Source organism: Amia ocellicauda, chromosome 13, assembly GCF_036373705.1.
Source record: "Amia ocellicauda isolate fAmiCal2 chromosome 13, fAmiCal2.hap1, whole genome shotgun sequence".
Classification (NCBI taxonomy): domain Eukaryota; kingdom Metazoa; phylum Chordata; class Actinopteri; order Amiiformes; family Amiidae; genus Amia; species Amia ocellicauda.
The window spans coordinates 19468526-19492027 of NC_089862.1; the positions used below are offsets into that span (position 1 = coordinate 19468526).

Genomic DNA, 23502 nt, shown 5'->3' on the forward strand with positions numbered 1-23502 from the left:
CAGCATGTTATTCTCATGATTCTACTTGAGAGTCTGAATTATTGCAACTTACATGCTCCAGTGTCCTCTAATCAAGGGGACACTGACACCTAGTGGCAGTCTTTCTATCATGTATGTCTCTATCTATTGATCTAAACCTTGTCACACAATCCGGGTTCTCAAACTTCTGTGGACACCTGTACATTTTGTTGAAATACTACCAAGAAGGAAACATGATACCATAGCTATTTACTTATGCATATATAACAATATTGCTGTTTTACTGGCATTCCACCTCATTATCCATTTAGATCTCAGTCTTACCCCTATAAATGAGCTTCCAGAATTCAAACTAATGGAGACAATAGATGTCAGGATAATGAATAAACCTGCAGCTAACCACCCAATTCCTTTACATTGCCTGAAAGAGGGGAGAGAAGGAGAATACGGTCATTGTTATCTTGATTCCGAGGAAGGATATCAAATATAATGATTGTGTTTCCATAATCATCCTTCAAAAGGAAATTTATTTTGTGAGGGGAAGCTGCAAGTAGAGTCATTATTTTGCATAATGCTTTGTTAAAAATGATACAGTAGATCTAGTAGCTGTGGAAATTAAAATGACCACAAAGACTTCAATCAACAACAATGGAAGGGAGTGTTATGGATGCATTCACCAATTTTGGATGATGTCCGCTCCCAGAGGAAAACAATAGCAGGACGTTTTCTGTTGGGTGATGTAGCATAATTCCAAGTAAATGTTTAACATTAACGAGAAATAAAACAGGTCTACAACCATAATATTAAAACATCAGATTAATAACAATATTGATCCATGTCTGATTTATTTACTATTAAGTCTGTTTGCTTTCAAGGCTTAAAACACAAGCCTGTGGTTCATAAACTCCAAAGACAGCTAACAAATAAAACACAACAAGTGCTATGGCTTTTATTTATTTAAAATCTTGGGTCATTGCTGCAGTGTTATCAGTTCAATGGTCAATACTAATACACCAAAGTTGTGCATTATGATCGTTATGAAGGAGTAAAAGGACACTCAGAAGAGAGTCCCACTCCTCCATCCAATACAAACCCTTTTGCATTTTAACAATGCATTTTCATCATTGCTGTATATTGATTAATATATCTGTTGTACTTATAACAAAGATACTATTAAAACACAAACCTTTCATTGCAAGCAATCTTTCGTGAAACACTTTTAGTCAATCAAATTAATACACACTGCACCTTGATATGAACTAACAGAATGAATGAAAAAACATTGAACATCTTCAATGACAACCTCCAGATATTTGTGTTATAAACTCCTGTTTATAATGGTGTTGCACACTTCTAAGACATCATCTAAGCTGCTAAGATTTTTTTTTTTTTTTTCGTTGTTCATATAGCCACAGCTTCAACTATATATTTAAACTGCGGGCAAACATTGCCAATATTGAAATACTAGAACTTACTCTTTCGTTTGCAAAAACATTAAATTATTCCAGCCTAATGGTTAGCTAGAGGCTATGGAGTTAATCAAGTAGAGGAGCCCCAGACGTGATTGGATCTCCTCATTGCTTATTTGTTGGCATCAATCAATGCTTTGCAGTTGCTGCTTGTTATTTCAAATTCAGTCTTTGATTGAATAAATAATAATAATAATAATAATAATAATAATAATAATAATAATAATAATAATAATAATAATAATAATAATAATAATAAAAAGCATGGACTGTGAATGTGTCTCAGATTTGTACACAGCAGTATATCTAATATAAGAAGTGCTGTACTGAGTATTACCATACAGGCGTATTTTCACATGCAATCATGCAAAGATGACACTTTGAAAAAACTTACAAAAACACGTGCAAAATGACCAAACGGAATACAAGTCAGGACTAAATGCTTTTCAAATGCTTTTACAGAAGATGAATGGGAGGTCCTCGGTCGCGCTATTGCAGTTCTGCGCAGATCTGCACAATTCCGCCGATCCCATTGGAGCAGGGGCGCAGATGTGCGCCTCAGATGTGCAACAGTACAGCTGGTCTGACACACAGGGAGCGGGCGGTGCTGCGCAAACACACCGTGTGGAAGTTGACTCCCTCAGTCGCACACCTTGCTGCCGGTGACCCAGGTGCAGGCAGCTCCAGCCCGGGGCCCAGCTCTGGTGTTTACGGCCTCAGATCACTACCAGGCTGAGGGCCACATCGTGCGCAGATCACTGGATACCCGACACATTGGCCAGCAAGGTCACATCATGAGTCTCCTCACACACCGACCCGCAAGAAAAGGGTAGCAGATATCATTTCAACCGGGTTACGGATACAAGCGGCTCAGGACAGGGGTTTGAGATGAAATGAGGTGCAAGCACAGCAGCCTCCTGGTCGCCCTCTGCCTGGGGACTTTTCTGTCCTTTTCCTGGTTTACACACAATTTGACAGGTAAGACGTTTCGGGAAACGTGTTTTGCCGGGTCTGTTGCCCACCCCGGTATGCCCGGTGAAAGTTTTGCAGTGACAATCAGTCTTTAACAGGACAGTCTTTGCTATCTGTGCGATGTCATGGTTTCCCACTTAAACAAGGTGTGTGTTTCACGAGAAGTAGACTGTAAAACAATTCACTTTCTTGGAAGAGGAACATGATTCATTCAGAAGTATTACAGGATTTTAAAAGTACCATTAAACTGGAACAAATCAATAATCTGTAACGCCTTTATAAGCAGACTGTGTTTCTAACCATACATGTTGAAAGTAAGACATGCATGTGTGAAAGAAGATTTATTTTTTTGATAATAATAAGGTGCTATGGACGCTTTCCGCCACCAATAACAAACAGACACGTTTTTCCTTTTTTGCAACCCTATAATATCTCCTCATGTTGAGCTATTGTGATAGACTATGAAGATGCACTTGCTAATTAATTAACTAATTAGCACTGTGGTCGAAGCTGGCAATTAGAGGCTGCTGACTGGAATTTAAAATAATCTGGGGGGGGGGTGGAACTGATACCATTGTGATAAGTAACACTTAGTACTGTGTATTTTAATTACATTACTGAAACTGTGTGTGGATCTGCAGGGGACAAACGGCACACTTTAACCTTGGTTTATCTTTCCAGATTTCAGTTTTATAGTCTTGATGTGATTTGGTTGAAGTGTGCACTGGGCAAGCACCTGCAGTGCATGTGTCCGCTGCTTTCTCATCTTTCCAGTTCAATGGCAGATTTAAAATCCTTCTGAATGTATTATTGTATATTATATTTTATTGTACCAGATGCCACCGCATTTTTGTGTCCCTTAATATACATGTATTTTATCAATGAATCTGTACACGAATGGAAAGTCTGACTCTGTCTTCGCCCCTCTATTATTGTCACATTTTACAGTCCAGTCTGGGCTTAAACGGTATCTCAATGACTTTTCCAGATAAGAGCCTTGGCTTATCTTTGACCTGATTGTTGGCCCTTAACGGTTTAATCGACAGAGCTGATCCACACAATTAACAGTTCCGGAGGTTATAGGAAGATAATACAGGGCTTGTGTGTGTTACATTGGTTATTTAAATATTTATTTAATAATGTTTTTATTTATTTTTTAAATAGTGTGATTAGACGCTGGGTTGAATGGACTGAGGATTAATCTTTTTTTATGCCTCCTATAATTTATACATTTGCAATAAAGTGGTTAGGCAAATATTCAGGCCTGTGCCAACACATGGCAAATTTTATCACAGACAATTGCAGAATACAATAGGCAAGAGGTAAGAACTTTTATATAGGCCTATTTAATTCATTAATAGATAATAGGGAAGTATTGAGGGAAGGCAAAACATTACAAAAGGACTTGATAACAGAAGTATTGTATGTAGACACACTAGAATCCTTCAAGAAACAATTGAGTTCGGCATTGCTTTTGATCATGAACAAGTGGGAATCTTGGGACTGAATGGCCAACAAGATGTCCCTACCTGAGTTTACACAACACAGGGCTCTGCAGCTCCACAACCCTTACAGAATAGCCTCGCCTCCCTCGGCAGGACAAACTGCTGCCTCAAGGACTATATTAGGACAGGTGTCACATTGTTAGTATGTTTTGTGGCAGACCATGATTAGTCAACATGTACGAATGCACTGTTGTTTTTATTGTGACTTTTGAGTATCTGTGATTATATCCATTGATATGTCATACATTTTAGGAACTTATTTATTATTAATAATTTACCATGGAAGAGGCATTATTGACATAATACTAGTATTACACATGAGAAAATTCTATAGAAGTATGAACATCCTTAATGGACGGGATGATGTCACCTGGTCAAATATTTACAGAAGTACCAAATCCTACACCCACAAAACCACAAATTGTTAGCCCTGTTAACCTGCTTATGGGTGGAAAGGACAGGTTATATATTTTAAATGCACTGCGTAATTCATATTCTTTTCTCCAGTGTCTGTTGATTTTTAACTCCTAGGTGTATATTTTGTCTATTAGCACATTTAGTTTAACTGTTAAGACAAGTAGTGGTTTAACATTTGGCTGGACTTTAGCATTCATATTTGTTGAAATGAATACCTTGTGTGAGCCTCAAAGTACTAAACTAATCTACTGGTCTCATTTATTCATAATTTAAAACAAGGCTTACTTTGTGGCACCAGAGGGCAAATATCAAATGTATGAACTTATTTTTTTAAATGGGAACAAGTTTTTTGCACACCACCTTCTGTAACTGAAATTGAACAAACCTACATGACTAAAGCAATAATGGGTAACATACTTGTCAGAGTTAATCTTCTTAATTTTCATCCCAGTTATGATGATATCTTGCCTCTGGGAAAGTCAGACACTACCCTCCTTATATTTGTAGTGGGATCTAATTGCCCTTGATGTATTTTACTAGTTACCAGGGTAACATAAATACTAGTTAATTGTCCCTGTTTGAAAAGGCGACTAAAGGGAGTTCAGAGTAAGGAGTCAAATTCCATTCACTATGGAAGCCCTGCTTTTTTTTATTGAGTTGTCATGGAAATTGTCTAATTGTGACTACTTAAGGAAATAAGGTGATGTCGGCCTTAGTGGCTCTGTAAACAAGAAATTCAAGTGCTCTTGCACAAACCTGAAAATCCTGTTTATTATACTTATTTTGATGTCAAGAACAGCTGCAGTACAGGTCTGGCAGAGCAGCACCAGGGAAGAAACCCAGCATCTGGTGATGTCTATGGGTTCCAGACTTCAGGCAGTCATTGACTGCAAAGGATTTGCTACCAAGTATTGAAACTCACAATTTAATTAATGATTGTTAGTCTGTCCAATTACATATAAACATGTGAGTAATTCCTACACCGTTCACCCAGTTTGGATGTAACTCCCCTCAAATTAAAGATGAAAGTCTACACTTAAGGAACATATTGATTGTTTCCTTTCAAATCCATTGTGGTGGTGAACAGTGTCAAAATGATGACAATTGTGTCCCTGTCCAAATAGTTATGGACCCAACTGTAAATCTTTGGACGTTTATACCAATGCCAATGAGCAGCAATGCCTTTTGTCCATTTTATAATATTCAAACATAATGGCATCGATTTCCACATAATAATCATCTTAATGATTTTAATTGTATGATTAAAACAAATCTAAATCAAATTGTTCATTAAGCTTACATTCTGATTTTCACAAACGTTTCAATTAGTTTTGGCTGTTACTTTAGCCGTGTTTAACCGTGTTTAGCCAAAACTGTGTATTCTGACCTTCATGCTTGTATTTGCTGCAAAAACAAACAAACAAACAAAAACCATTTAGGAACTAAGTACAACATGGACAGGTAAAGATCAACTATAAATGCATAACTCTTGGCCGGACATCTCATATACTGAACGTATGAGCTTTGATTGAACATATGAGTTAAATATCATTCACTGTTTGTTACTCCACACATTTAAATGTTTCTGGCACCAAGTTTAAATCACTTTTAATTAGAATGCTCAGGATACAATCTGATCTTTGATTGTTTTTCAACCAGTTTACTTTCCTTTATTTAAACCCTTTAAACTTTTTTATTGTAATAGTCTTGAAGACAGGTAATGCTTTTCTGTTGCTGAGATTGAAGTTCCAATTATTTTACTCTTTTAATGCTGTTGAGAAATCTCTTCATTGTGGATTATGTGATAAGATCTGTTATTGTGGTTACAATGGAAAAGCTTCTGAAACCTGAGGCTCTGAATCCCACATGCTGAGTTCTGTTTTACAACACCTAGTTGTTGAACAATGGAAGGAATGATAGAAATGTTAGGAGGAATTCCATGGACCAATCCAAACATAGCCATTGAATTTGTATTTGTTGTTTTTGGAGCTTTTATTATATTCTTAAATTGAAATATACTATCACCATTTTACCCTTCTGTGTGACCTTCTCAGTGAAGTTTCTGAAATGTATTTGCCCAATTTACCAGTTAACACAGACCCCTGGTGATGCCTGCTGTACACAGTGGAAAAACTGGTTTCATTTTAAACAAAAACATTCACCTTTGTCATTTATTTAGATGTCAGAGAGGAATATGTACATCCACAGTTAATAGCTCTCTATCCGAGAGTTCTGGCTGCCGAGGAGAAGAGTTTGAATGTGTCACAACAGCTGCAAAGAGTGCTGGATAGCCTAAAACGCCACGTTCAAGTGCAGAGAAATGTCTCCACCAACAATTCAGGTACGCTTCACTCTGCTCCTAATATATACCTTTTATCTGTCTCCAACTGAAACTGTAACAACAATTTAAATTACATCAAGTGTTGCTCCCCAAACATTTTCCAAATCATGTTCATTCAGTGAAATATATTTACAGTGTTGCTATACAATATTTTCTGTGCAGCACCAAACACTGTACCCAAGCTGCTTGAGAGCTATGAAGGCCACCATACATGGGAAAGTTCTCCACAAACCCAAGAGGGATTTTTCATCTATATTTTGTATCCCGCCCTGGACAAGGATGTTTGCTAAGAAATAAATAATAATAATAATAAATATGTAGGGTTACCATATAGCTCCATGGCAAACTGAGATAGAATGGGAATTTAAAGTTGTCTCAAATAAAAAGGCAAACGTTTATATAAGGCATTACACTTGGTCAACTGAATACCAATGCACCACAAACAAATAAAGCCTGATAATGTATCTATATATCTTAATTTGTATTCTTAATTATTATACTTTGTTTCCTATTTTTAATAAGGTTTTGTTCATGTTTTTTTGCAAGTTCTCTCCAATTTAATATTAATCAGCTATTCTTAGGAGGCAGGAATGGATCAGTATTACCAGATAGTTGTGTGAACTAATAAGCACCAATAGTAGTAGACAAATAAGTAATACCTCATTTATGTTCATTTCTTTAAGTTTGAAGACCAACTTTCAAACCCCCTCCTGTCATAGATTTTCCTGTTGACAAAGGAGTTTAATGGTCACCCTTCATTGAAAGAAACAAAGTGTGGAAGATGTTTTATTATTAAATAGAGAGAGCAGGAGAATGAATGAGAAGATCTGTGTCAGAGAGTGGATTCAAACAAGGGAGGAAAGGAGTCCTTTAATAATAAAACGTAAAATAAAAATCCTGTTGAATTTGAAAGAAAAAATAAATTGTATACAATAATTCATAAACCATGATAGGCATACTTAAGCCATAAACCCTGTTTTTTAAATTCCAATTACTTTGTGGTTTCTTATAGCCTACCATTTGCACTATCAAACATACAACTGTATAAGAAAGTTTACAAATGAGAGGAGGCCATTCAACCCATTGTGCTCGTTTTTAATAACCATTAATAAAAGTGATACAAGGATCCTATCCAGTCTATTTTTAAATGCTCCCAAATTTTCAGCTTAAAACACATCGCTGGGGAGTTTATTCCAGATAGTGACGACTCTCTGTGTGAAGAAGTGTCTCCTGTTGTCTGTTTTGAATGCCTTGAAGCCCAATTTCCATTTGTGTCCCCGGGTCCGGGTGTGAACAAAAGCTCCTCTGGTTTAATGTGGTCGATGCCTTTCATGATTTTGAAGACTTGGGTCAAGTCCCCACGTAGTCTCCTCTGTTCCAGGGTGAAAAGGTTCAGTTCCTCAGTCTCTCAGTAGGACATTCCCTTCAGACCTGGAATAAGTCTGGTTGCTCTCCTCTGAACTGCCTCTAGAGCAGCGATATCTTTCTTGAAGTGTGGAGCCCAGAACTGTCCACAGTATCCAGATGAGCTCTAACTAGTACATCAATAACAATAATATGAAAGAAACTGCTCATTTTGGAAAGATTCAGAGTTTTTTCAGAGGAAAAAATAATACTCTAATTAAAGCCTACATTTTTAATTGTCTGTGACGGGCATTTTCACAACATAGATGGGATGATTATGTCACAAAAAGTTCCAGAAACAGAATTGCTCTTTATATGATTGCTGTAGCAATTATGCAATATTTATTGGTTTGTTGATTTCACAAGTCAAATGCCACATTTATTTTATACATTACTATAAAAAATACTGTATTAGTATTGTATTAGCATTAATATATCATTTCAAACACCTTGTCTTAAAGAATTGCACCGAAGAGCTATAGTTGTCAATTATGTTTTTCTTTTAGTCATTCATTATTTAATCCTTTAGATCTTAATTCCTCTGTTGCTACACACCACCTGTTTTTAAAATGCACCCAACATATTTCTATAAATATGAATTTGTTTGCATAGATGTAATATTTAGAACATTTGTGTTTCTTTTAGCAGAGAGGGGTTGAGCTATAGTCGATGGTATTTATTCTTTAATATTTAACCTTTCTCTTTTGTTGCAGATGTGTTCACCACGAAAGAGTTCAGCCTTGCACCTATGTCTTCTCTGTCAAATGTCTACTTTTACCTGCCTCACCTGAAGAAACATACACACAGCTTACTTCCAAATATAGTTCTTGGACATGGGAGGGCAGGAGGTCAGAAGTTTTCTCGTATAGGCATGCAGCACTGAAAGATATAGTGTACAGTGAGGGGAAATAAGTATTTGATCCCCTATCAAGCAGCAAGATTTCTGGCTCCCAGGTGTCTTTTATACAGGTAATGAGCTGAGATTAGGAACATTCTCTTAAAGGGAGTGCTCCTAATCTCAGCTCGTTACCTGTATAAAAGACACCTGTCCACAGAAGCAATCAATCAATCAGATTCCAAACTCTCCACCATGGCCAAGACCAAAGAGCTGTCCAAGGATGTCAGGGACAAGATTGTAGACCTTGTTGATTGCCACCAAGTACTAAGTCGAAATTAACATGCAAATCAATTTATAACTTTTTTGAAATGCATTTTTTTTTTTTTTTTGCTATTCTGTCTCTCACTGTTAAAATACACCTACCATTAAAATTATAGACTGATCATTTCTTTGTCAGTGGGCAAACATACAAAATCAGCAGGGGATCAAATACTTTTTTCCCTCACTGTATGTCCTGTTTTAACTGGAAATGTATGTTCTGTGTTAATAATTATTATACCATAAATTCACAACATTGGCAACACATTCATTATCATGTTTTTTTTTTATTATTATTATTATTATTATTATTATTATTATTATTATTATTATTATGTAATGTTAACTTTACCCTCCATGTGGCATTGAGACCATTTCAGTTTAGATTTTATGATGGTTTTGTAATGTATTCCAGTATTTACGTTCATTGTGACAGTGCTCACCGATAGAGTAAAAAATGTCAAGTTACTGAGGTTGAGGTTCCTGTGTGTTAAATAAACCTGTAGTTTAGTACAATATTCTCTTCATAGTTAATCTACCAAAGTGTGTTCGGGGAAAAGTAAATAAATACATAGAAAATGGTGGAGCAGAGACTCTTGTCATACATATTGAATCATTGTCTCACAAGGAATTTCAGTGACGCATATCTAAAAGATCACATTCAGAAGTGGTATATTTACATTATTTTTCACCAGTTTCTTAAAGGTGTGATATATTTTACATATTAAGGTTTTATGAACACTGGTTATTATTTTAACTCGCAGTCCATCTGTGTTGTGTTTTCCAGTCTCCCTTGTGCTGGGCATTCCCACCGTGAAGCGAGAGAAGCAGAGCTACCTTCTTAGCACACTGAGCTCACTTTTGTATGATCTGACTTCAGAGGAAAAGGACGATTGTTTAATAATTATCTTCGTTGCTGAGGTCAGTTACCATGGAAAGCCAATTCAGCAAAGTTAACAATAATAAATGAATGCTTGTTTCATTATCTTAATCAAATATGAACTAGCTGTAAAGGCAAACCTTCTACTACTTGAAAGATGAGGCATATCTGAGATGCTGGGAAAAGTTACATCACAACACTTACACTGTTGCCATTGAAAGTCTTAAAAGCTGTGAGGATTGTTTAACTGAAAAGTGGGATCATTTTATCTTGATTTGATTCTTGATTGTGAAGATTCAGTTCATTGGGAAGGGTCAGCTACAGAAGGAACTAATGTATAATATACTGTTCCAAGTGTCATTATAGTTTCTCTGTAAGTTGATCATCATTCATGTATGACTATAGGAGAACCTCTCAATTCTCCCAATGAAAAGAGCATTTAAAGGTAATAAGACCCCAGCAGAATGAACAAAATAGAACAACTGACCCTTTCTTCTTATTTCTGGTGTTTTGTTGTTGTTTATACTGTTTGAGGGTATGTGGTATTTTTATCTTCTATTATTTAGATTGCTTCATACATGTCATTGGCTGAATATATGAAGTAATTGCATTAAATAAATATTAATATAACAAATTGTAACGTTTAACGAACAAAAATGTTTTGATAATACATCCAATATGTTATTTTGAAAAAGCAGAATGTTTTTGTTTTCTGTTTTAAGATAAAATGTTTTTCTTTCTTTCAGGCTGATGCCCAGTATGTTTACAGTGTAGCAGATGATATTAAGAAAAAGTGAGTTTTTAAAAAAAAATATTATTATTATAGCATGTTTTCATTAAAATCTAGAGACCACACCAAATCACTTATCCTGTACATAATCTCAATAAAACGGCACTTTCTTTTTATGAACCTCTTGCTTTGCAGTTTTAAAGTACCTAATTGTTTCTGTAAACATCTTAGATTTCTAATTGGTGTGTGTATTTTTAAGTTTGTTTTGTTATTTTATTTTTTATTTTTTTCACCATCCATGCATTTGTTTGGCTGGCTGCCATAATCCTGGGATTATGTGTCTCTTGTGAAAAAGAAAAAAAAAATGAATAAAAAAAAGTATATGGAAACAGGAGTATGTTGACCCAAATAATGATTATTTTTACTTTTATTAGATACCCATACATACAATTTAGAGAATTAAATGGTTAAAAGATAAAAGGTGAAAGATATATAAACTTTATAAATGTATAATGTATACTATTATATAATTATTTAAGTAGCTGGAACCATGAGTATGTTTAAAAATAAGCTGTCTAGTGGTACAATCTAGGCTTACAAATGTTGTATTTTTATTATTATTTTGATAATTATTTAATTGACTGAGGACTTTATACAAGGAAAATAGAGATTGCCTTACATATATAATATTAACCTGTCAGGGAAAAAGTGATAGAGAAACACAGGTCAGGAGAGGGTTACAAGAACATCTGACTGAATACAATGAAAACAATCATTAAGAAGTGGAATGTGATTCATAAAAGCCAGTCACTTCCCATATCAGGTCACCCTTCTGAATTTAGCAGCCAGGCAAACAGGGAAGTGGTAAGAGATGCCACTGTAAAGCCAGCCGTGACTAAATATTTATATATATATCTATTTCATATGGCAGTCTGTGTTTATACAACAACAATTTCCCTGTCTTTGTGGCTGAGTGGCAAGATCTCGTATAGGGATCAAGCATGTAAACGAGAGACAACAGTGAAACTTGTGAACTAAATTCAAAGCAGTAAAAACCACAAACCTCAGCACATCACCCCCTCAGCACAATCCCAACTGTCGAGCATGGTGATGGCAGCATCATGTTATGGGCATAGAGGAAAAGTCATACTATGTATGGCTATTGCATCCATAGTGAGAACAGGATGTCTGTACCATGTCTGAAAAGCAACTGTTCTTGATGCAGATTTCCACATGAAGTGCAGTCTGGTCTTATGGAAGTTGTGTCCCCGTCTCCTTATTTCTACCCGGACTTCAGCAATCTGAAGGAAACATTTGGAGACTCAAAGGAAAGAGTAAAGTAAGTATGACTTCAATACAAGTCCTTTTCTAATGTCTTTCTTCGTTGACAATGTGTTACTGGAGATGGTCCTTTGTCATGATAGAAGGAAATCTTGTTTACTTGTGTGCTTTACTAGACCAATTGTCATTGTGTTTGATGTATATATTTTTATTTATTTACATTGTCTGATTTGCTGATGAACAGTGCTGTGATTTTTCTTACGTAGTTTCATCTGTTTGGTTTATTTATTTATTAATTAATTTATTGTTTAGTGGCTTGTGTGTTTTCTATACTGCCTGTAAGGAATGTAGATATGTGAAACTGGGGTGATTTGCACTGGTGGTAAAATTCCTCCATTTATTATAAACCCAGTCTCCCCAAATATCCTTGGATGTTGTCCTGATTCACAGAATGTGGATTCAGGTGGTTAAGGGGGATCTCTGATGTTTTTGAGACAGAACAAAAAGACCAGCTGTCAAACCTGTTTCGGGGAGTGGCGAACCAGAGTTGTTACTCTGTAATGTGAGGGAGTGGTGAAAGTTCCCTTGTCACTTTATATGATCATGGTAAAAACTACCAAAAAAGACACACAAAACAGATAAGACAGATTGTTCATTTATAATTTGTACTAGCTTTCCTTCGTTGTACCCAGTGTACTTGTTGTATACTGTGCTCTGTATTATTGTACCAGAATTGTCTTAGTGCAAGTTACTTTTATGTTCCTTTTTTATGTATTATACATTACTGGCTAAGAGACAAAAACAATATAATCCAAAGACACAATATTTTTATAGTGAATTAAATTATACACGTATACTGGTATATACAATATTGTATCCAACCCTAGTATCAGCTGACCTAAAAGCATGTTCAGTTTACAGAACAGAGATTTACATTTCAATAATCGTGTACGAATCTCTTTAATTCCTTAAGTGTTGGTAGCAGAATTTTAAGTCAACCGTAAGATGAAAGGGACGCTAATGCAGTGGTGCCACCACGGGTTATAAATGCTTTTTTTTATGTTCTAGTAAGAACCCCATCACCTGCATTCTTACTGAAATGCAAATGTAATACCCTCCCATAAACACCTTCACAGGGAGCCCAGGCAGTTTCCTGGGGTCTGAATACAAGCTAAGACAAGTTCAGAATTAGCAGTCTTACAAACAAGTCTTACTGAGGACTGCCCAAGAGATTACCGCTGCCCTAGTGGGAACCATAAAATAGAGTGAGTTTTTGTTTGAGCCAGCAAAATTGGTTATTAATTTAAAAACGAAATAAGTGAATTTGCATGGCAACAGGCTTAGACTGTTTGAGAGATGGTGTGGCTGTATTAGTGTTCCCTTTTTGTAGAATTATAAAACCCATTTGTGTTGAATAGCAAATCGTTTACCTTATTGATACCCACACTTACACCTCCTGTAATTTTTTTTTATTCATTTGGCCACTCTATGCAAGTAATGTAATAAAGATGACTGATCACTTTAGGTTTAAATAATGTATGTAATGGTGGCTAAAGCCTGACTTCCATACCTACAGATTACATGCTACTTTTAAACACCCTGTTAGTAGATATATGAATACAGCTTGTCTTCAGAATTGGAGGCTCATTTGAACACATTATTGTTTATTACCATATTAATCATGTATCCATGCTTATTGGCATAGTGTAAAGCATTACATTTAGTGTCTGCCTTGAATTCCTGAGTATAAGGCCAAACATGACTATTTCTCATCATATTACCTATACCACAAAGTTTTGATGAAAAGGCCTGATAAGTTGTGTATGACAAGAAAACATTGACCAAGAACCGTGTTATTTCAATCTAGGTGGCGAACCAAACAGAATTTGGATTACAGCTTCTTGATGCTCTACGCAAAGGATAAAGGGTCTCTTTATGTACAGGTAAGATATTTAAGACAATACAATACATTTATTCAGAGATTCACCTTTGTTTTCCAAAACTAACAATGTGATCTAGCACTGAGATCTTGTGTTCACAGGAACTTCCCACCAAGGAGTACAATTCATGTATTTACTGTATATTGCTTTTAATTAAGGCGCCCCTTTACTATGTAAACTAACTTTCAAGTAGATTAAATGAAGGCAGTGCTGTCTCTTCCTTTCACTCCCCATCTTTTGTGAAACCAAGCTTGAGGACAATGATGCCCGTCTTGTTCTCGGTGCCGTAGGATTTTACGGGCTATTGAAATGGCTGGAAGAGGCAAATGGACGTCTGGGAGAAGGGAGATAGTGTCCAATGCAACTGTAAAAAGGGGGCAATTCAATCCACTCATAAAAGACTTGGGAGCCTTTATTGCATGTTTTCATTATGACTTCCCTTCAGTTTGTGCTAATTAAGTAACTGAGTCTGTGGCTAAAAGCTTCTTCAGTGAGGTTGAGTTTCCCCATCAACAGGGAGCATCCTTCATTCGGAAACTCCAGGGACCAAGAGAATATGCCAGATATGACAGCAGCTTTTAGTGTCCTCATTCAAAATTCATGCTGAAGACGGGGCCCTGTAAAAACTGTATCAGTTTCTCTATTGTAACGATACTTAATTCTGTCACATTACAAATTTGTCCCAATTATCTGATTTAAAATGTGTAATTCATTTTGCTTGTGTTGCAGTCTATTCTCTGTTATCAACACAGCCTCCTGTCTGAGAACTGGCATAGATTGCTCTGACGCTGTGAAACTGTTTTGAGCATTGTACAGTTTAGCAGATATTAAATAAAGCGGCACAAGCTGTGTTTGTTGGGAAAAGGGGTTATCGATTTTTCTCATTGTCACACTGTATAAAGCTACAGTATCAACTTTGTTCAAGTGTAATTTTCTAATAAGAGTTTTATGTAGTTATAATAGAGGAAGACCCTATCAAAAATTGGAAAATTGCATAATGATTTGTGGCCCAAAAAAAAAAGCTATAGATTGGAACCTCTTGGGGAGGTTTCATCCAGCAGTGGATCGATTTATAGGCTGATGATGATTTATATACACGTGTTAAAGACAATTGTACAGTATATGTGGAACACACTTTGAAAACACCCTACATTTTTCTTTTGGAAGATCAATGAAAAACTTCAGCGGAATTGCTTTGGAAACACTGATGTAAGATTAATATTTCTTAGTGACCTTGTGACACTCATGTTCTATTCATGTATGTCCTTATTCTTGTGGGAATCAGATTGTAGCCCCTGTCTTGCTGATCTCTAAGCATTGAGAGGGTGCATATGCCTCTGTTTTTCAGTTGGAGGATGATATTGTGGCAAAACAAGGATATTCGCAGACCATGAAGGAATTTGTGCGTCATCAATCATCCGACGATTGGCTGATTTTAGAATTTTCACAGCTGGGGTTTATAGGTATGTATTTTTGGTTTCAGTCGTTTTTTCAGAATTCACGATATTGTGATTATACGGTCTCTACAGTCATAATTATATAAATGTTGTGCTCCTATACGTATTTTGGCCATAGTTTGCTTTTGGAGAAGTCTGTCATTACACATTACAATTAAACTCTTACTTCCTCCTCATTTAAACATTTCTATGAAAACAGTTAGGAAAATACAAATACAGGAATGATAAAGAAATTACAATACTTGTACTATAATCAGTTTAATTCAAAATGACCCGGGTTTAGATATTAAATCAACACAAGTATGTGCATTTAAAAAAAAATACTTTTAATGGACAAAACGTTCAGAATTAAAAATAACATTGTATTATAGGTTAATTGTTTTGTTTCTCTTTTATAGGTAAAATGTTCAGGACATCAAATCTTCCTTTTATAGTGGAATTCATTTTGATGTTCTACAAAGACAAGCCCATTGATTGGTTGCTGGATCATATATTGTGGGTTAAAGCCTGTAACCCAGAGAAGGATGCAGTAAGTGACCATCTCTGTCTTTTACAAATTTAAACTAACACCAAATTGTGTTAATTTTTACAGAACTCTGTTTCAGAAATTAGCTAAATGACATTTGTGGAAATAAATGTCTTTCTTTTACTTATAATAAAATGGAGCATTAACTTTATCTACACAACAGCAACAGCAATCCTAGAAGGAATATAGAATATACAGTAAGCCGAATTCTACGCAACTTATTTTGATGCTGAAAAAAATAATGACGAAATCTAAATGGAAAGTATGAGGTTGAAGGCTTAAAAGATAATCTATGAAGAATGCAGAACTAGTCTGGGAAGATAGCTTTGTACACCTGTAGGAAAGGGGAAAAACAGGTTAGGTAAGTAAATAGTTGTGATTTAGAAGCTTTTGTTCTGTGTGCTTGTGTAACCAAAATAAATGTAATAGAAAATTGACTGAGAATTGCAAGGGGATGGTGCTGTGGGGATAGAATTGAAGTGCTGGGAGACAACCAAATAATTTTTGAAATTAGGTGATTGTTTCCAGATTGATTGTTTTAAAATAACGATGATGTTCATGATGTAATCTGGAGTTTGTTTGTTCTTGTGGTGCAGGGTGTGTCAAATTAGTTACTTCAAAAAAGGCACCACCTTTGTGGAGTAAAATTGCTTAGTCACAGGAATGTTGTCCTTGAACCACTGAACAATCCACATAATGTATTTATCTATCTATCGATCTCATTCATTCATTTATTGATACATTTAACAGATACACTGCAGCAGACAGAAGGACAACCTGAGAATCCGTTACAAGCCATCCCTTTTTCAGCATGTTGGACTTCACTCGTCGCTGCATGGAAAAATTCAAAACTTAAAAGTGAGATCAAAACTGTTCGCCTTGAAACTTTCTATATATTAATTATGATAATCACAATAACAACAATGGACCTACAGCCATTCACCTCAGTGATGAAAGACCTCGGCACTGTTGCATAATTACCTGTATATTATTTCATGACACAGTCTATCCTCTTCCAAAACGCCCCCTACAAACATGTTGAGACTATGATCCATTTAATTTAGTTATTATTAAAGCATTCATGTTTTTAAAAGCTGAACATTACATATCTTGGAGGTGTCAAAACATCTCTCATTTGTTGTTTCTGTGTTGTCGGAGTCCAAGCACACATCTGTCAGTCAAACATTTATTTTATTGTTACATACCTCTGATTGTAACCGCCGGAAAACGAGACAAGATCATGTGTTTCCACTGAATCATAAACGCTTCTTGTCATCCCTCATGGACACAAACCATAATGCATTATGAAAAAATGACAACATAAGTTATTTGTGCAGTAGTCCTGTACAAGTAAATATTACTCTTCATTCTTGGTTTTTAAATGCATGATTTATTATCCTCTAGTATGGAATCCCAGCAGCATTAACTTTCTGAACAGTCAAGGATGTAGAGTAAACCCATTATATGAAACGGATCCATTAATTTTTAACATGCCTTCATACTAGTAATAAATGTAATGTACATGCTTTTATGATGGGTTGGGTAAAATCCCAACAAAGCAGGGATTATAAATACTCCCAGCAGAGTGTAAAGACAACAGTGAATTAGTATTTTACAGAAGAATTGGTTACGTCATGGTAAAGAACAGAGTACAATATGGTGCTGAGAGAGATCTGATATTTGCAACAATGAGCCATATTGACATATATTCACATTATAACATCTCTGTGATAACATGAAGACTACACCCCTTTTTTCAATCCACTACAGGTAACCTGTATTATTATTATTGCCTTTAATTGCCAAAAGTGACCTTTTGTCTTTTTCATCCATAGGATAAAGATTTTGGAAAGCAGACACTGTACATAAGCCACTCCAACCCACCAGCAGAAGTTACCACTAGTCTGTCTGCCTACCAGAGCCACACTCTCGACCGGGCCTACCAGGGAATGGATTTCTTCTGGGGCCTCACACCAGTTGCTGGGGACTACATCAAAATCAAATTTGTCAAGCCTTTGATAGTAAAAGGGTGAGAACACAGAGGAAATTAGTTGCCTGGGAAAGGAATTATTTTCTTGTGAAAATTAGGAGTTATCACTGCATCAAGCAATGGGAGTTTATGTGACTGTTGTTTGTTTTAAACTTTAAAACTGCACCAGGTTGGGTCACAAAGTGGTACCCTTGGCTAAAACTAATTCTGTTTATATACAGTATATATATTTTATATAGGGGAAAAATGTCTTCTTGAAGCTGAAAGTGTGTAAGACGCTATACAAATGGTCCTGGTTTAATTAGATGAGGCATTGATAGTTTTTTTTTTTTTTTATATATATATTTTGGTAAAATGAAACTAATGTATTCCCCCAATAAACACAGTTCTTTCTGACCTTCAACATTTACAGGTTTAGTAAAAATTTGAGTAAAAAGTATTTGAGTAAAAAAAAGTATTCAAAATGGGAAATAGTTATTTCACATACTGTATATAAAATGCATGCATCCAGTTATGAATAAGAAATGTCTTCCATATAATTCCTGTTTGGAAAACTGAATGAGGTACATTGCATATTACAGTAATCTATAAGACCCTTATTACTAAAATGTATGCTTAATGTTTAATAAGGTATTTTGTATACCTCAGTTTACTTGTCAATATTGCTTACTGTATTCTATATATTAAAATCCATGCCTCTTGCCAATACAGATACCTTTTTAAAAGTGGAAATATTGAGACTAACGGAGACCAGTTCTACAACACAACTGTGGAAGTTCTTTGTGAAAATGTGAGTACACTTCATTAATTTTTTTCCACAGTTCACGACCTGTAAGCCATTCAAATGTCCTGAAAACAATATTCAAATTTCTCAGAGCATTTAAATTTAGAACCTATTTACTAAGAAAAGTATCTGCCTAAACTCTGGAGTTTATAACACGTGGCTTTGACAAACATAAAATATGACACTAAATGAAACCATAATTGAGTTGTGGTTTAATTGTATTTTTTTATTAAGAGAATAATGCATTTTGGAATATTGTAATACATGCATATTAAAACCATAATTATTTTTATCAAGTACAATTTACATATTTTGACCTCGCCCTGAAATAATATAAATTGCTCAACTATGTTGGTGAGGAAATAGGAATTGTTGTAACCTGTCATCCAACTGATATGTTCTATGTAGGTTGTCATTGATTAATTCCTTGAATACCGTCGCTGTGATTTTTCTCTTGTGTTTTTGTTTTCCTTGCTTTCTTTATGGTACGTTTTTGACATCTGTGAGAATATGTGTTGGAGCAAGAGGCTCAGGTTCACAGAAATGCCTTTTGTCTGTTCAGTCATGTTCAAACTGACTGGCTAAAGCAGGATTTGCTACAGTCAAGTGTAATGTCTCAATGCCTTGTGGTAGTTCTCCTCACTCCTCATGAACCAAATTTCGATCATTGGTGTTGTATGTTTAGCTTTTATGTGGTTTTGTTTAATTCAATTAACAAGCTAATTGAATGTATTACTTAATGAGAATTTCAACAGAGGTGACTAACAAATGGACCAAAAACAAATGCCTTCCATGTCCTTTGAATTGTAATTTGCATTGTATTTAAATTAGTATTATGTTTAAGCCTTTGATTCTTAGTATTTGCCTTTTCATTTTCAGAGTTCAGTTTTGAATAATGCACATAATGGACAGATGTCTAAATATGAGACAACCACTGATGGCTATTTAAGAATAGGTATGTGCTTTCCTTTTGCAGTAAGATGCTTCTGTGGGCTCTTCATACAGATTAATAGCATTTCTTGTCAATTCAGAGCTTCAAGTTAAAAGTTCAAATCTAATGAATCTCCCACCACCTCCATTTTCTGATAGAATTGTGACCTCCTGAATTTTTGTTTTTATGCACAAAGCCTTATTTTTCCTTTTTTCATTGCTCTGCTTGCTCAATGTTTTCCCCTCTTTGCTCTTTCTAAATGCTCAAAGGCGCCTTTGAGGATGGTGTCGCTGCAGGAGAGATTCCCCCTGCATTACAGAACATATCTGCCATTCGGTTGTTAATCCACTCCGATTCAGATGTCTGGGTTCTGCTGAGTGAGGTAGTGTACTATATTATATATTATAAGGTCTCAAACAAGAGTCCCAAAACACATATAATGGGAATACTCAATCAAAATACTGGAAAAGATATATATATATATATATATATATATATATATATATATATATGTGTGTGTAAATCTAAACAAAGCTTAAAGCCATCTTAAATACTCAATAATTCTCATGGATTTATAAACTGCATCCTACTCAAGGTGTTACACACACTATACTATTAATATGCACATGCTACAGTATATGTAGATTTTATGTAGAAATGCAAATGCATTTTCAAAACCGTGAGCTGCAGGAGAAATAATACAAATAAAAAACAGACTGTGAAGCCTGAAAGATCTCGTCCTGTGTTTTCCATGGAAACAAATTAGCTGTGTGATATTTTGTAAAATGATTATCTTGATAGTGATGCATATTACTTAATGAGCCGTAATCTTCTCTTTGTCTGACCGATATAAATTTTAAATGTAAAAAGAAGAGCCAAAACTTTGGGGGGAACTACTACTTACTTACTGAGCCGTAAACTTCTCTTTGTCTGACAGATACTCATTAAGGTGTAAAAAGAAGAACCACCAAAACAAAAGGGGTAAATACTGAAGCATTACATGTGAAGCCCAGTTCCAGGAACAGTGGACACCTGTACAAGGGTACCACCTAGTGGAGGAAGCCAGAGAAAATGGGTTTCAGCTTGCTGCCCATAACATACACAAAAAATATGAAGCTGAAAATGTGAACCAGAGGAAACTTGCCAATTCTGCACAACAAAATGAATATTTGAAGGCATTTTTGTATTGCTTGGAATATGGTGTCATGTCAAACCCACTTCGATGGGGATTTTTGTTTTTAGGATTTATTTTGAATGACTGTAAAAAAAAAAAAAAAACTGGGGTTGGAAATGCTCTGAAGGCTTTACATGTGTCATGATGGAGAAGGATTCTAAACATTAAACTGGAAAAGCCTTATGAAGAGAGATTGAAGAAGAAACATGTTTTAAATTAAAATATGAAGTTGGCAAAGGACCTATTTAAGATCAATGTGTGCTATAAATACAACTCTTTAGTTAAAAATAATATTACAAAATATGTTTTTTGATAGTTAATATGTAACTTTCTCTCTCTCTATGTATATATGTGTGTGTGTAATATATATGTGTGTGTGTGTGTATATATATATATATATATGCGCGCGTGTGTGTGTGTGTGTATATATATATAATATGAGAGAGCGATCACTTGCATTGTTTACTGTATTCAATTTGCAATACATCTTGCTCTTCCTCTCTTTTAGTGTAGTTGCTATATAGATAAAGCTATTATTTCTTGCAATGTTAACTGCATCTGCCCTTCAACAGTGTGTTTATTTAACAGTGCGCAGGTGCTCAAAACCAAAATAGACATGCAAAACCCAAAATAAATACCAGGCTCCTTATTGAGCCTAAAATTACATACACAGGTCCCTACCTAAACATGCACTAATAATAAACTCAAGCAGTCAAGTCCCAAATCTGTATCCGTATTCAAACCCAAGTTCAAAGTCTGTTTCTGTGATTGCAACTGTTCTTGACCTCTGGCTCTGTTCACTCTCCACACACTCCCATGCTTTCCTCTCCGCCTAATAGCTTCCAGTTTTATTGAGTGGTGGAGCCAGTCATGGTGGGGGACAGCGCTCAGGTCCCCCAGGTAATTTTCCTCCCCCGGGGTCCGGGGAGGTGCTGGGCAGTTCTTAAATCCCACACATATCTATGTATACTTTGTAAATGTATTAAACTTGTGTAGGAAATAAATGTCAAATATTTACATGCTCATCAAGACTAACTCATTGTTTGATATTTATTTGCTGTAATAAGAGATTGTGTGTGTCATTAGAGATCAAGAGAACACAATCAAGTAAAAAAAAACAATGTTACAAAATTGTTAGAATTGTTATAACGCACATTGGTAAACACAAAGATGCAAATCAAATTCTTTTTTAAATACATCCTGTATTCAACTGAGAAAAGTGGCAAATGTTTAACGTTTGAAAATCAATTCCGTCTGACTGTAGTAATGCCAAGAAATATGAAGGCTTTCTTTTTTTTTTTTTAAGTTAAACATTTTGGATTCTATTTTTCTTTATAGAGGAAACAATGTTTTTAGTTTTGTTTGAGAACCATTATTTAATAAAATTAATTTTACAATCAGTTTGTAGAGAAAGTTTTAATACAAATATGAGGTATGTGACAATCATTTCAGGAGATGTGGACACAAGCAGAGAAATCCTCTTTATTCAATGTGCACAAAGGGAGTCTTACCTCAACTCAATAGTTGCCAGGTAATACTCAAAGTGGTGTATTTGTAATTTGATATTTAGATACATGAAGATCAAGTGGTGTTACTGCTCCATTCCTACATGTACAAGATTGACTCCTTGATTCATTTCCCTTCACATCAGTAAATGCATACATTCAGATGTTCATTCACATTCAATGTATATCATTACATTACCTGCTTTTGCAAGTGCAATTTCTTTAGGTAATCTTTAGTGTACCACATTATTTTTCTTCATATGGAATCTGTATTTAGTGCAATGAATTCTGCTAGCCCTATGTAGACTCTGTTCCCAGTGTTGAAATAATGCACGTTATACACTCACCTAAAGGATTATTAGGAACACCTGTTCAATTTCTCATTAATGCAATTTTCTAATCAACCAATCACATGGCAGTTGCTTCAATGCATTTAGGGGTGTGGTCCTGGTCAAGACAATCTCCTGAACTCCAAACTGAATGTCTGAATGGGAAAGAAAGGTGATTTAAGCAATTTTGAGCGTGGCATGGTTGTTGGTGCCAGACGGGCCGGTCTGAGTATTTCACAATCTGCTCAGTTACTGGGATTTTCACCATTTTAACCATTTCTAGGGTTTACAAAGAATGGTGTGAAAAGGGAAAAACATCCAGTATGCGGCAGTCCTGTGGGCGAAAATGCCTTGTTGATGCTAGAGGTCAGAGGAGAATGGGCCGACTGATTCAAGCTGATAGAAGAGCAACTTTGACTGAAATAACCACTCGTTACAACCGAGGTATGCAGCAAAGCACTTGTGAAGCCACAACACGTACAACCTTGAGGCGGATGGGCTACAACAGCAGAAGACCCCACTGGGTACCACTCATCTCCACTACAAATAGGAAAAAGAGGCTACAATTTGCACAAGCTCACCAAAATTGGACAGTTGAAGACTGGAAAAATGTTGCCTGGTCTGATGAGTCTCGATTTCTGTTGAGACATTCAGATGGTAGTCAGAATTTGGCATAAACAGAATGAGAACATGGATCCATCATGCCTTGTTACCACTGTGCAGGTTGGTGGT

General features: G+C 35.6%; 1 protein-coding gene across 1 annotated transcript; it reads left to right on the forward strand.

Moving 5' to 3' along the window:
- Positions 1–2057: 2057 nt before the first annotated feature.
- On the forward strand, positions 2058–21961 carry LOC136766566 (alpha-1,3-mannosyl-glycoprotein 4-beta-N-acetylglucosaminyltransferase B). The gene is made up of 15 exons (XM_066720116.1): positions 2058–2426; positions 6522–6683; positions 8801–8935; positions 10031–10164; positions 10870–10916; positions 12079–12192; positions 14002–14077; positions 15423–15537; positions 15930–16060; positions 16808–16915; positions 17893–18086; positions 18759–18837; positions 19711–19786; positions 20032–20144; positions 20700–21961. Exons 1-15 carry the CDS (start codon positions 2342–2344, stop codon positions 20715–20717), a joined length of 1587 nt encoding a protein of 528 aa, XP_066576213.1. The 5' UTR covers positions 2058–2341; the 3' UTR covers positions 20718–21961.
- Positions 21962–23502: the final 1541 nt, after the last annotated feature.

Coding starts and splice junctions, on each gene's coding strand:
- LOC136766566 (XM_066720116.1), top strand. CDS start 2,342: ATGAGGTGCAAGCACAGCAGCCTCCTGGTCGCCCTCTGCCTGGGGACT. Junction 8,936..10,030: donor TGGACATGGGAGGGCAGGAG/GTCAGAAGTTTT, acceptor TGTGTTTTCCAG/TCTCCCTTGTGCTGGGCATT. Junction 16,061..16,807: donor GTAACCCAGAGAAGGATGCA/GTAAGTGACCAT, acceptor TACATTTAACAG/ATACACTGCAGCAGACAGAA.